At 37.1% G+C, this 14,039-nt stretch overlaps 1 protein-coding gene and 1 long non-coding RNA gene across 2 annotated transcripts in view; one reads left to right on the top strand and one right to left on the bottom strand.

Moving 5' to 3' along the window:
• LOC124613474 (RING-type E3 ubiquitin-protein ligase PPIL2) overlaps positions 1–4,187 on the top strand; it is a 73,936-nt gene extending 69,749 nt beyond the window's left edge. Inside the window, exon 11 of the mRNA XM_047142183.1 lies at positions 3,849–4,187. Within this exon, the coding sequence (XP_046998139.1) occupies positions 3,849–3,933 (85 nt within the window). The 3' untranslated portion in view covers positions 3,934–4,187. The remainder of the gene's footprint in view (positions 1–3,848) is intronic.
• Positions 4,188–5,819: 1,632 nt separating this feature from the next.
• The window catches only part of LOC124613488, a 39,131-nt gene continuing 30,911 nt past the window's right edge, over positions 5,820–14,039 (bottom strand). The window contains exon 3 of the long non-coding RNA XR_006979637.1: positions 5,820–6,257. This is a non-coding gene — a long non-coding RNA (uncharacterized LOC124613488). The remainder of the gene's footprint in view (positions 6,258–14,039) is intronic.

Here is a 14,039-nt window from a genome sequence, read left to right as displayed (position 1 = left end):
CCTGCCAGCAAAGTCTGATGTAAATATGACAGCCCATAAGGACAACATTAATTCAGGCACATAGAACCCAACCCCTTTGAACAAGGGTGTCTCCCAAATGTGCTAAAATATGCTGAGATAAAGCTACTGTTTGGAAAGGGATCCCCAGAAAATATGGGGAACTATTTTTCTCCATCTCTTGTCCCCGTCTTTTCTAAAATAATGGAAAAACTTGTGTCAAAACAACTTGAAAATAACATTATATCTAAAAATCAGCTTAGTGCAATAAACACCATCAGAGAATTCACAGAAAACATAAGCACATTTTTGGACCAGGGCAAAAAGATTTCAGGAATATTGTGTGATCTAGCAAAAGCCTTCAATTCAGCGAACCACTCATTACTACTTTACAAACTACGAGCTACAGTAACAAGGATACTGCATTAATGTGGTTCAATTCTTATCTGACACAAAGGAAACAGAGAATTATTTTAACACTGAATTCAGTCAACGGCTACTCTGAATGGAAAACAATTTTCCAAAAGATCCCGCAGGATTCAATACTAAGTTGATACCTGTTCTTGTCGTATGTCAATGATTTACCATTTGATATCGATGCTCATTCAGTCATGATAGAAAAAACAACACTATTGAAAGAATTCCATATAGAGTACAAAATATTCTACAAAAACTTGAATCCTGATTCCATAAAAATTGACTAAAACTGAATGTTGCAAAGACCCAGATAATGCAGTTTTCTCTAAATCTGCAGCAATGGGCCTGTAAACATAGCTAATAATAGTCAGTTGGTGACAAAAAAAAGTCATGTGAAGTTCTTGGGCCTAGACCTTGACAAAAGTCTTAACTGGAAGACACCTATATACCTCATGACAAATTAAATTCTCTAGCTTTTGTAATGTTTATTTTATCTGGTGTCACTCATGGACACAAGGAAGACTGTCTATGGTAGTTACTTCAGTTTGGTTATTCAGTCTGGGATAAATGTCTGGGGAAATTCTACAAACAGCACAAGGCTATTAATTCTTCAGAAGAAATTCATTAGGAACGTGTGCTGCCCATAAAAATGAGTTATGTTGCCCATTATTTAAGTAATTAAAAATACTAACCATTCCTTCATTGCAAACATTTCAAAGTTTAATTTTTGTGTACAACCACCAATGTAAACTTAAAAAGTGTTGCTTCAACCATAGCTATGGTACTCATCATAAGGAGAACTTTGAACTTCCCTCACATCAATTAAAAGCTTTATGCTCAGACACCACTGTGCATAGGGCTAAAAATATATAACAAACTACAGTGTAGGATCATATTAAACATGGACCTTGGCTCATTGAAAAGATTACTCCATAACATTTTAGCAGAAAAGTGTTACTACACTGTTGAAGAATTCATATAAGACAGTTTTGCAGTCGTAACAATAGGAAGAAAGATATAGACTCCTAATTGTAAACTGTTAATATGTAACAAATATTTTAGTGTTATATGTACTTTTATTAGATGCACTTGCATAATTATGAATCTATTATTCATAACTTTCTAAAACCATATATAAAAAGGTATTTTTGTAAATCATTATATTCATTTCAAATTTGATGTGCGTCCTGTACAGCAGATCTAATGATCTGGCACTGTACGTAATGAGACTAATAAATCACATTTCAGCTGTTCAGTTAGCCCACATAAATAATTGAACATAACTGTTGGTGGTTTTTTTTCTCCATTACAAAATTGTCATGGCTAATGTTAGAGAATAATTTTTCATTTGACAATGGGGAAAAATATATTGACATGCATTTTATTCTCATTTTAAGGTGAAGCACAGATATTTAGTTGTTCATTCAGCTTTAATAACAAAGGAAAATTCATTTAAGAAAGAATGGCTGGAGTCCTCCAGTGGGAAAATTCTTAGTACTGTTGATAAACACACATAAAAATATAAGAAACTCTCATAACATTCAGAACTATTCATTGGTTCTCAAGAAAGAAATAGGGATAGGGTGATTAAGAGTGGTAGGATGATTAGGGGTGGAAGGGACCCACCTGATGTGAAAACAAGGAGACGCAAAGATGAAAGGGGAAGTGTTGAGAGAATAAGAGATCAGAGACAGTAAATTGGTAAGCATTGTTCCAGCTTCAGTCCGGAGATTATGATGATGATGATGATGATGATGATGATAGTGAGAAGTGAATATGAATAAAGAGGAAGAGAAATGAAATCAGTAATGTGATTAAAAACTTAGAGGTAAAGTAGATAGGGAAATTGAGAAGGTGACATTGAAGATGAAAAAGTAAAAAGCAATAAAAATATTTAAATAAGACATAATAAACAAAAAATCAAGAGAAAAAAGAGGGAAGGAGAATTGTATGTTAATGGACATTGAGTCCAGGAGAATGTCGTGATGTGAGAATATTATGAAGGTTGAGTTTCCATCTCCAGCAGATAGGAGAATCCAAATGTCCTGAGTGGTGTGCCAGGCACTCATCTCCTTTGACTCATATTTTAGTTCAGCAACTGGATACTGAGGTCCCAGAACAAGACAGTTCTTTTATGTCCATTCATGCTCTCCATTAATTTGTTGGTTGTCAGTAAACAGTTTTTCTGTGTGCATAAATGTCCAATGAGAAAACAGACAAAACAGGAAAAAGAGGTGGTAACTTGGTGGAAAAAAAGCAAAGACCTGCAATACAAGTGATTTGTTGGTGTAAAAAATCAAGTACTTGAAATAACAGCATTTAAGAAGTGAAAGTATATGATGGAAAAAAGTGGAGCACTACATCAGTGTATCTTGAAAATCATTACATTGTGCATGCTCAAATAGTTATCTATGGTAGTAGTCAGAGATCCAGATATTAAAAAAAATTATTCTGATTTCTGATCATGACAAATCTAGTATAAAAATTCAGTTTTTATTGGCAAAATCAATACGTTTTTCCTCAGACATGATGATTGAGCATTGCTGAGGAAAAAAGCAACATCACTAGTTGATGACTTTCATTATATGAGGGAATATGAAATGGATTTTCGAGTGTCGTAACACTTCTGTCTGATTAGGAACAGATCATACATTGTTACATTTGACCTCAAATTTTTCAAAAAGGATGCTAGTGGCCGAAACCATACTACTTTTGATTGATCCCCAACTAGTATGCCAAAATTTGTGGAAATCAATGGGATGCACTGTCTGACCTTTGCTTTTAAGTGCAAAGTGCTTGACCTAGATTGTACTCAGTATTGCACTGTATATACAACTTAATTCCAATCAAAACAATAATGTAATATTTTAACAAAATTTAAATCTTTGGAAGAAAATTATATATTGTTCATTTGACTATATTATGAAAAGGATAGATTGCTACTCACCATATAGTGGAGATGCTGAGTCGCAGGCAGGCAAAACAAAAAGAGTGCTAAACAAGTAAGCTTTCAGCCAATAGGTCTTTTCCTGCATTAGACACATATACAAAAGCAACTCATACACACAAGACCTCTGTCTCTGGCAGCCAAGGTCAGCCTCGGCAGCCAGCGACGTGCTCATGTGTGTATGAGGTGTGTTTGTAGAATATGTGTGTGTATATGTTATCTAATTCAGAAGAAGGCCTTTTAGCCAAAAGCAGTCTTTTTGTTTTGCCTGTCTGTGGCTTTGCATCTCCACTATATGGTGAATAGCAATCTATCCTTTTCATAATATTATCATTATTCCATTCTGGATCCTTCTTTTGTTGTCTGTACTTATTTTCCTAGCAATAGGATATTAAACTCTCGCAAAAAAAGACATTTCTTCTACCAGTTTACTGATTAATGTAACTGTGGCAACCCTCAAATTTTCCATTTTTACATTTTTTCAAAGGAATGATGCTGCAGAAAACTCTGGGGGTCCTCCAAAGAAGAAGAAAAACATTGGTTATAGTTTTGGTGACTTCAGCAGTTGGTGATCAAGCAGTAATGGGTTGGAGACAGGTGGATCATTTGTACAGTATGCACCGAAGCTCACTCTGAGAGATGGGTCCAACACTCTTTGTAAGGACAATTTATGAGCAAAAATGTTTTAAATGTTTTGACTTCAAACAGCAGAAGTTTTCTGTTTTCCCCTGTAGTTTTCATGCTCTTTTTTACAATCATATGATTTGTGTAAAATATTTATTTTCTGTTTATGTGTAAATAAAAATGAAATGTTACTTGTTTTGAATATGTGTATCTAATTCTCAGTAATGAACTGTAGGCATTAGTTATAAGGTCTTACATTTTATGTGGTATCCTACACATAGAAATAAATATGACATGGATACTGGATCTGTAGTAGACACAGCAGAAAGCAAAAAACACAATTGGCATTCATTCATGAAAAGTAGAACAACAAAGGCAATTGGGCAGATTTAAACTTACAGGTACTGGCACTAATATATTTGAGAGAAGGGGAAGGAGAGGGAGAGAAAGGAATGTGATAGAACCCAGGTAATGAAGAGAGAGTGGAAAGAAAGTGGTGTTGCTGTTTGAGATATATAAAGAGAAAGAAACGTAAGGGAAATAAGACAGGAGCTTTTGTTTTACTGTTTGGCAGAGAGAACTGGCTATATGTGTTAATTGTTGAGAGACGGAAGAGATTAAGTGCTGCAGTTTTCTCTTGGATGCAGCAGAGGACTGATTTGCATACAGAGTGCACGTAGCTTGTTCCAGATGTGATTGCAGTAGCAGAGGAGGAACTGTGAATTCTGTTGTTTTGTGCATGGTCACAGCCCGGTTATTAGGTAAGTCAGACCCTATGATGACATGACAGATATTTGGCTTCGATGAGAGACACTGGGGTTCATTCACAATTAGGAAGGGCTCAGGTAGACATAACACACGGTAGCTGCATAGCTAGTCTGCCTGCAACTATCCTAATATAATTATGAAACAGTGACATGACCGAATACACAGACGTTGCATATGTAACACGCACAAGCATTCATGGTTAGTTCTAACCATCTAGTGTTTTCACTACTTTCAATTCAATAGTGGAAGTTTGGCAGAATGGGGGATTGCACAAATGTATGTTTTATATCTTGTGCAAATATGATTCAACACTCCTGGAGGATGTAGAGGCAAGCAGAAGTCTTCCTGCATATTTCTTTACAACCACTCATAAAATGTGGCTTCTTCTGTAAGCTATATTTTCTGTTTTGTCATGAAACCATTGTGTACACTTATTCTTATGAAAAATTAAATTTTTTTGCTATGAGCATGTTAATTCATTGTGCCTAGTGCTACGTTGATACAGGAGTGAGAATGCTTGCAGTACTAAAGAATGAAGTGTCCGATTTTTTTTACCTATAAATTTGTCGTTTCGCTGTAGCAACTTGCGATTTGCTCAAACAATTCATTGGCAGTCATCAGACAGTGACTTAAAAATGTGTTCTTACACTCCTCTGGTAGGTAAAAATGGCAACATTCCAGTGTAGCCTCACAAAAAGATTACATGCAGAAAAGTTTTAACCTGTAGAAAGAACAAATGCAGGCATGTGGTCTGAGCTGGGTTCTACTGTTTTGTCACATCTTGTAAATGGAATTTTCCAGCTGAGAGTGTGGTCACACTTCTAGTAAATTGTCTCTCCATTACCACTGAATTAATTATTTTTGATAAAACAACAAAAAAACAAGGACACTGTTAAAGGGTTAACAATAGTTGTGTATGAAAACACCTCAAAAATAGTCCTTAGTAATGAAAGCAGTCGTCCTGCTTTTTGTTCTCGAGCAGTCTTCTGATCATGTAACCAACCACATCATCTTATGACCCTACAGGAATTAAATGGTCATTAACTGATTGATGTGTTTTATTTATTTATCCAGGGACTATCTTACGAAGATGTAAGTTTTGTTATCATAATACAATTTAAACAAATAGCTCAAAATATACATACACATAGAGTATACGTTTTCATGAAGACAGGACAGTCACTTGGCTGTGGCACTGTTGAGGAAGTGAACTCCATCCTTACAACTATAAGGTCAGTATCTTTAACAGCTACACTGCCTCACTCGGTTGATCTCTACACAATGTTCTTTGATTTTCACACAATTTGGTGCATATAACTTATCCTATAAAACATAGTTTTTCTCTACATCGTTGCACACACTAACGATATCCACTGGTGACTGCTGGACCACAAACCCCTTACACCAATTCCAGTCTGTCCGGAAAACTTGACTCAAGGCCTTGTAAGCATGCAACTATGCTGCACACACATTTTGATGTCCTCTTCTCAGCCCATCTGAAAAACTGAATCAGCATATCCCCAAGATGAGTGAGATGTTGAGCTCAAAATAATAACACGAAATTTCTATCATACGCTCTTGATCTTGGCACATGATTTCCTTATAAAACTGTTAGATGGTGATCATGTGTTGTAATGGGACAGCATGTTGTAGGTATCCCCTTTCATTATTAACCACTGCATCATTTCAGACACTCTGGTTACAATTCTGTACATTAACTTTTACTGTGTCTTAGCTGCTATGGAAGTATTTCATCCCAGTGGAAACACTTGCGAACATCTAAATTTTCCATCACGTTCAAGTGCTGCCAACTGTTGAGCATCTCTATGAAAATATCAGCAAGTCAGTATAGCACAGGGCAGCAGATCACGACCACCAGAATACATGGATGTGGTTGATTTGCTACATTGCACTGTACAATTGAATATTGTTGTTATTATTATTATTATTATTATTATTATTGTCTTCTTTCCTTTCTCAGACGTTATGTCTGGTTAAAAAAGGAAAGTGACGCGGACCTTGATCAAGCATGACTTCCTTTTAACCGTACGGTATATGTTGCATTGCATTTAGGAACTTTCGGGTAATTGAACATGTATCAATAATTACAGATTTCTGTAGTTGTATAGATACATTTGGATGTAGCTGTATTGCATTGATGTACTGGTGGATATTGTGTGGTATGACTCCTTTAGTTGATAGTATAATTGGTATAATGTCAACTTTATCCTGATGCCACATGTCCTCGACTTCCTCAGCTAGTTGGATGTATTTTTCAATTTTTTCTTCTGTTTTCTTCTGTATATTTGTTGTATTGGGTATGGATATTTCGATTAGTTGTGTTAATTTCTTCTTTTTATTGGTGAGTCTGATGTCAGGTTTGTTATGTGGTGTTGTTTTATCTGTTATAATGGTTCTGTTCCAGTATAATTTGTATTCATCATTCTCCAGTACATTTTGTGGTGCATACTTGTATGTGGGAACGTGTTGTTTTATTAGTTTATGTTGTGTGGCAAGTTGTTGATGTATTATTTTTGCTACATTGTCATGTCTTCTGGTGTATTCTGTATTTGCTAGTAATGTACATCTGCTTCTGATGTGATCTACTGTTTCTATTTGTTGTTTGCAAAGTCTGCATTTATCTGTTGTGGTATTGGGATCTTTAATAATATGCTTGCTGTAATACCTGGTGTTCATTGTTCGATCCTGTATTGCAATCATGAATCCTTCCGTCTCACTGTATATATTGCCTTTTCTTAGCCATGTGTTGGATGCGTCTTGATCGGTGTGTGTCTGTGTTAGATGATATGGATGATTGCCATGTAGTGTTTACTTTTTCCAATTTACTTTCTTCGTATCTGTTGATGTTATGTGATCTAAAGGGTTGTAGAAATGGTTATGAAATTGCAATGGTGTAGCCGATGTATTTATATGAGTGATTGCTTTGTGTATTTTGCTAGTTTCTGCTTGTTCTGTAAAGATTTTTCTTAAATTGTCTACCTTACAAATGTCTGCTTGTGTCTGTGTATGTGCGGATGGATATATGTGTGTGTGTGTGTGTGTGTGTGTGTGTGCGCGCGCGCGCGCGCGCGCGCGCGCGCGCGCGCGCGCGCGCGCGCGCGAGTGTATACCTGTCCTTTTTTCCCCCTAAGGTAAGTCTTTACGCTCCCGGGATTGGAATGACTCCTTACCCTCTCTCTTAAAACCCACATCCTTTCGTCTTTCCCTCTCTCCTGATGAAGCAACCGATGGTTACGAAAGCTTGAATTTTGTGTGTATGTTTGTGTGTCTTTCGACATGCCAGCACTTTCGTTTGGTAAGTCACATCATCTTTGTTTTTAGATATATGTCCATAATGTAGGTTTTTTATGTTGATAAATCCCCTTCCTCCTTCCTTTCTGCTTAATGTGAATCTTTCTGTTGCTGAATGTATGTGATGTATTCTGTATTTGTGGCATTGTGATCGTGTAAGTGTATTGAGTGCTTCTAGGTCTGTGTTACTCCATTTCACTACTCCAAATGAGTAGGTCAATATTGGTATAGCATAAGTATTTATAGCTTTTGTCTTGTTTCTTGCTGTGAATTCTGTTTTCAGTATTTTTGTTAGTCTTTGTCTATATTTTTCTTTTAGTTCTTCTTTAATATTTGTATTATCTATTCCTATTTTTTGTCTGTATCCTAGCCCGCATCTCGTGGTCGTGCGGTAGCGTTCTCGCTTCCCACGCCCGGGTTCCCGGGTTCGATTCCCGGCGGGGTCAGGGATTTTCTCTGCCTCGTGATGGCTGGGTGTTGTGTGCTGTCCTTAGGTTAGTTAGGTTTAAGTAGTTCTAAGTTCTAGGGGACTTATGACCACAGCAGTTGAGTCCCATAGTGCTCAGAGCCATTTGAACCATTTGTCTGTATCCTAGATATTTATAGGCATCTGTTTTTTCCATCGCTTCTATGCAGTCGCTGTGGTTATCCAATATGTAATCTTCTTGTTTATGTGTTTTCCCTTGACTGTGCTATTTTTCTTACATTTGTATGTTCCAAAAGCCATATTTATATCATTGCAGAATACTTCTGTTATCTTTAGTAATTGGTTGAGTTGTTGATTTGTTGCTGGCAGTAGTTTTAGATCATCCATGTGTAGCAAATATGTGATTTTGTGTTGGTATGTTCCAGTAATATTATATCCATAATTTGTATTATTTAGCATGTTGGATAGTGGGTTCAGAGCAAGGCAGAACCAGAAAGGACTTAATGAGTCTCCTTGGTATATTCCACACTTAATCTGTATTGGCTGTGATGTGATATTATTTGAATTTGTTTGGATATTAAGGGTGGTTTTGCAATTTTTCATTACTATGTTTAGGAACTGTATCAATTTAGGATCTACTTTGTATATTTCCAATATTTGTAGTAACCATGAGTGGGGTACACTATCAAAAGCTTTTTGGTAATCAATGTATGCGTAGTGTAGCGACCTTTGTTTAGTTTTAGCTTGATACGTCACCTCTGCATATAGTATTAGTTGCTCTTTACAGCCTCGTGCTCCTTTGCAGCAGCCTTTTTGTTGTTCATTTATAATTGTGCTCTGTGTTGTATGTGTCATTAATTTCTGTGTAATGACTGAAGTTAATATTTTGTATATTGTTGGTGGGCATGTTATGGGGCGATATTTAGCTGGGTTTGCTGTGTCTGCTTGATCTTTAGGTTTCAGATAAGTTATTCCATGTGTAAGTGTATCAGGGACTGTGTATGGGTCTGCAATGTAACTGTTAAATAATTTAGTTAGATGTGAACGTGTTGAGGTGAACTTCTTTAGCCAGAAATTTGCTATTTTATATTTTCCAGGGGCTTTCCAATTGTGCATAGAATTAATTGCTCGGGTGACTTCAAGCTGCAACATTATCACTTCAGGCATTTGTGGTATCATCTTGTATGTGTCTGTTTCTGCTTGTATCCACCGTGCATGTCTGTTATGTTGTACCGGGTTTGACCATATGTTGCTCCAGAAGTGTTCCATGTCTGTTATGTTTGGTGGATTGTCTATTTTAATGTGTGTGTTACCTATTGTCTGGTAAAATTTCTTTTGGTTTGTGTTGAATGTTTGGTTTTGTTTCCTCCTATTTTCACTTTTTTTGTATCTTCTAAGTCGTTTGGCCAATGCTTGTAATTTCTGTTTCTTTTCATCTAATTGCTCTATCGCTTATTGTTGTGAGATTTTACCTACCCTTTTTCATTTTTTGTCTGATATTTCATTTCTTATAAATTGTGTTAGCTGTCCGATGTCTTTTCTCAGTTTTTCTATTCTGATCTGTAGCCTGTGTTACCATGCTGGTTTTGTGGGTTTCTTCTGTGTGTTGGTTGGTTCTGATCTCTGCCTAGTGTGTATATTTTGTGTAGTGAGTGCTCCTATATAAACCAGTAGTTGTAACTCTTCCATAGTTGTATTTTCATTTATTTTGTTGTGTATGATTGAATATAATAGAGGGAAACATTCCACGTGGGAAAAATATATCTAAAACCAAAGATGATGTGACTTACCAAACGAAAGTGCTGGCAGGTCGATAGACACACAAACATACACACAAAACTCAAGCTTTCGCAACAAACGGTTGCTTCATCAGGAAAGAGGGAAGGAGAGGGAAAGACGAAAGGATGTGGGTTTTAAGGGAGAGGGTAAGGAGTCATTCCAATCCCGGGAGCGGAAAGACTTACCTGAGGGGGGAAAAAGGACAGGTATACACCGCGCGCGCGCGCACACACACACACACACACACACACACACACACACACACACATATCCATCCGTACATACACAGATACAAGCAGACTGTTGATAGTTGTTATTCTTGTTTCGACTTGTGGGTTATTTGGTAGTCTATGCAAGAATGGTCTAATGTCTGTATTTGTGTCTTTGTATTCTATATATGTCAACTGAAATTTTTTTCTATATCTAATTATGTGTGTCACTTCATGTTCTCTTTGTGCTTGTTCTGGTGGCTGTCTTAAGATTTCGTTTTTCTCTGATTGTTTAATTGATGTGTGTTGTTCTTTGTTTTTTTGCTCTGGGATGTTTGAGTCCATTACTGTATTTTCTTCTTCTTCTTCTTCTTCTTCTTCTTCTGATTGTGCATTATTTTGTTCCAGTATTTGTTGTACTTGTTGTTTGATGTTTTCTAATTCTGACTGGGGTATCCTGTTATTTTTGATTATTACACGGATCTGATCAGCTAGTCGTTGTTCTGTTAAAAAATTTACTTCTGAGTATCTGGTAATAAATGTTGTATATACTTGTGATCTGTATCCAGTTGTGTTGGTTCCTAAGTTTGTTGCTTGGTAATAACAGAACATGAGGTGTCGGTTAACTTCATCTGACCATCTCATCCTCCGTCTTTGTTTTCCTTCTGGAGTGGTTGCAGGAAGCATATCCTGCAAAACACCTCTATTTGGATTTAAATCATTTTCCGTGTGGCTAGCTGTGTCTTTACCATTGGGGACAGGCATAAGGTTCAAGCGTCGTCCCCGACCATGACTGCGCTTGTCTGAGGCTTCATTAGTTCTGTCCTGAACCAACTAATCACACTAAAAGGGGGGTTAGCCCTTGGTTTGTTCTTTTCGTCGCCATTTACGACTAGCAGAACATACCAGAGGCCTATTCTTTTCCCGGGCCTCCACAGGGTTTATTATTATTATTATTATTATTATTATTATTATTATTATTATTATTTTGCATGGTAGCTACTGAATGATCATTTCCCTATTTATTGTAATAGAGGCTATTTCATAATTAGTTATTTTAGTATATAAAATGGAGCCAAGTGTAGAAAGTATGCTTTGAAAATGGGTACATAGTTTTGTATAAATCTTGCATCTAAAATCATTAAAAAAACACTTAAGAGCGTTATCACTTAAAGAAAAAATTTTCTTCCTTGAGAAAAAATATGGAACTGAAAGGGTGAAGTAATATTTAATCATGTAGTATGATTTACTTATGAAGATGTTTTTGCTGGATTTTTAACCAGATGTATTTGAAGTAAAAATATTATGAAAAGGAAAGTTGTTACTCACCATATAACGGAGATGCTGTTGCAGATAGGCGCAATAAAATGACTGTCACAAATAAAGCTTTCAGCCAGTAAGGCCTTCGTCAACAATAGACTACATACACACACACACCTGCAGTCTCAGGCAATTGAAACCACACAGCGAGCAGCAGCACCAGTGCGTGATGAGAGTGATGACTGGGTGAGGGTACGGAGGAGACTGGGGTGGTGGACAGTGAAGTGCTGCAGATTAGATGCAGGGCAGGGGAGAGGCAGAAGGGGGGAGTGGGAATAGTGGAAAAGGAGAGAAGTAAAAAGACTGGGTGTGATGCTGGAATGACAGCTGTGTAGTGCTAGAATGGCAACAGGGAAGGGGGCTGGATGGGTTTGGACAGTGACTAACGAAGGTTGAAGCCAGGAGGGTTACAGGAACATAGCATGTATTGCAGGGATTCCCACCTGCAGAATTCAGAAAAGCTGATGTTGGTGGGAAGGATCCGTATGGCACAGGCTGTGAAGCAGTCATTGAAATAATGGATGTCATGTTTGGCACCGTGCTTAGCAACAGCGTGATCCACTTGTTTCTTGGCCACAGTTTGTTGGAGGCCATTCATGCAGTCACACAGCTTGTTGGTTGTCATGCCCACATAAAATGCAGCACAGTGTTTGCAGCTTAGCTTGTAGATTACATTACTGGTTTCAGAAGTGACGTTTGTAACAAGACTTGAGTAGGTGGTGGTGGGAGGATGTATGGGACAGGTCTTGCATCTAGGTCTATTACAGGGGCAAGAGCCATGAGATAAGGGGTTGGAAGTAAGGATGGACGAGTATATTGTGTTGGCTCGGTGGATGGCAGAATACCACTGTGGGAGGGGTGGAAAGTATAGTGAGCTGACATTTCTCATTTCAGGGCACGAGAGGTAGTCGAAACCCTGACAGAGAATGTAATTCAGTTGCTTCCGTCCTGGGTGGTACTGAATTATGAGGGAAATGCTCCTCTGTGGTGACGGTGCGACTTGGGGAGGTGGTGGGAAACTGGAAAGATAAGGCATGGGAGATTTTTTTTGTATTTGAAGTAATCGTTTTCATTTCCATGGGCAGTTTAGTATACAGTTTCACCCCCTGAAAGACAATGCTGTTTTGAGTTTTTTTTAGTTTGTTTTTCCTTGGTAAATGTAAGTCCAAATTGGCTCCTGTACCATGATTATGTATAGAATTATTATTGAAATACTTCCTAATGTTTTCCTGATCTGCACAAAAGATTCGTAGGTGTACTCACTTGGTGCAGTAAGGATACTTTGTTTTTTAAACAGTTCTTTACAATGAACATGAGATACTCAGTCATTTCTGCAGTTTAAAAATTGTGTCAGTGTTTTGTGCCCCAAGAAAAGAACCATTAGCTAAGAATTGAGTGTACTTAGAAATAGTATGTCACCACAGCAGATTTGCTTTTACAAACTGATGATAGAATCGTAAGAACATAAGATGCTGATATCATTCTTTTTGTCAGTGTCTTTGTGTGTTTTTACCATATTAATTGACAATCCATATTTATACCTCAAAACTTTTAGTCTCATAAGACTATATAGATTTATCATCTATGCTTAATGTGACAGAGTTGTTTTCCCTCGTTACACTGAAGTGAGTACTATTTGTTTTTATGTTAAATGTTAATTTAATACATGCTGCCCAATCATAAACAGCCTTAATGGTTTCATTGCTTTCTGTAACTAGGGTGTGTGTGTTATCGGAATAGAGAACGTTTTCTTCATGTCTAATACTATTTGGGAAGTCATTGATATACAGTATATTAAGAACATAATTTGACCAAATATGCTACCCTGAGGGACAACTGTATGTTTCTTGCCTGACAGGTTTAGAAAAAAATTGACCTCCACCATTTGCATTCTGTTTTCCAGGTAAGACTGGAACCACTCGTTTGCTATTCCTCATACACGTAATGCTTCTAGCTGGCTTAGTTGTATTTTATGGTCAGGATTTCAGAATCCTTGGACAAGTCTTTGAATATGCCTGTAACACCGTTATATTAGTCAAGAGCTTCAAGTACTACTTCTGTGAATTCCATAATGGCCGATATTGTACTACTTCCACTTCAGAAACCAAACTGTACTTCTTTAAAAAGTTTGTATTTATTCGTGAAACTCATAGCTTATCTTTCATGGTTGATTCAATTTTTTTCTGCAGACAGTAGGGAAGTTGGCTTGTAGTTTTCAGCACTGTCTGCATCACCTTTC

Source organism: Schistocerca americana, chromosome 1 (genome assembly GCF_021461395.2).
Source record: "Schistocerca americana isolate TAMUIC-IGC-003095 chromosome 1, iqSchAmer2.1, whole genome shotgun sequence".
NCBI classification, from domain to species: domain Eukaryota; kingdom Metazoa; phylum Arthropoda; class Insecta; order Orthoptera; family Acrididae; genus Schistocerca; species Schistocerca americana.
This window is presented reverse-complemented; position numbering and strand designations above follow the sequence as displayed.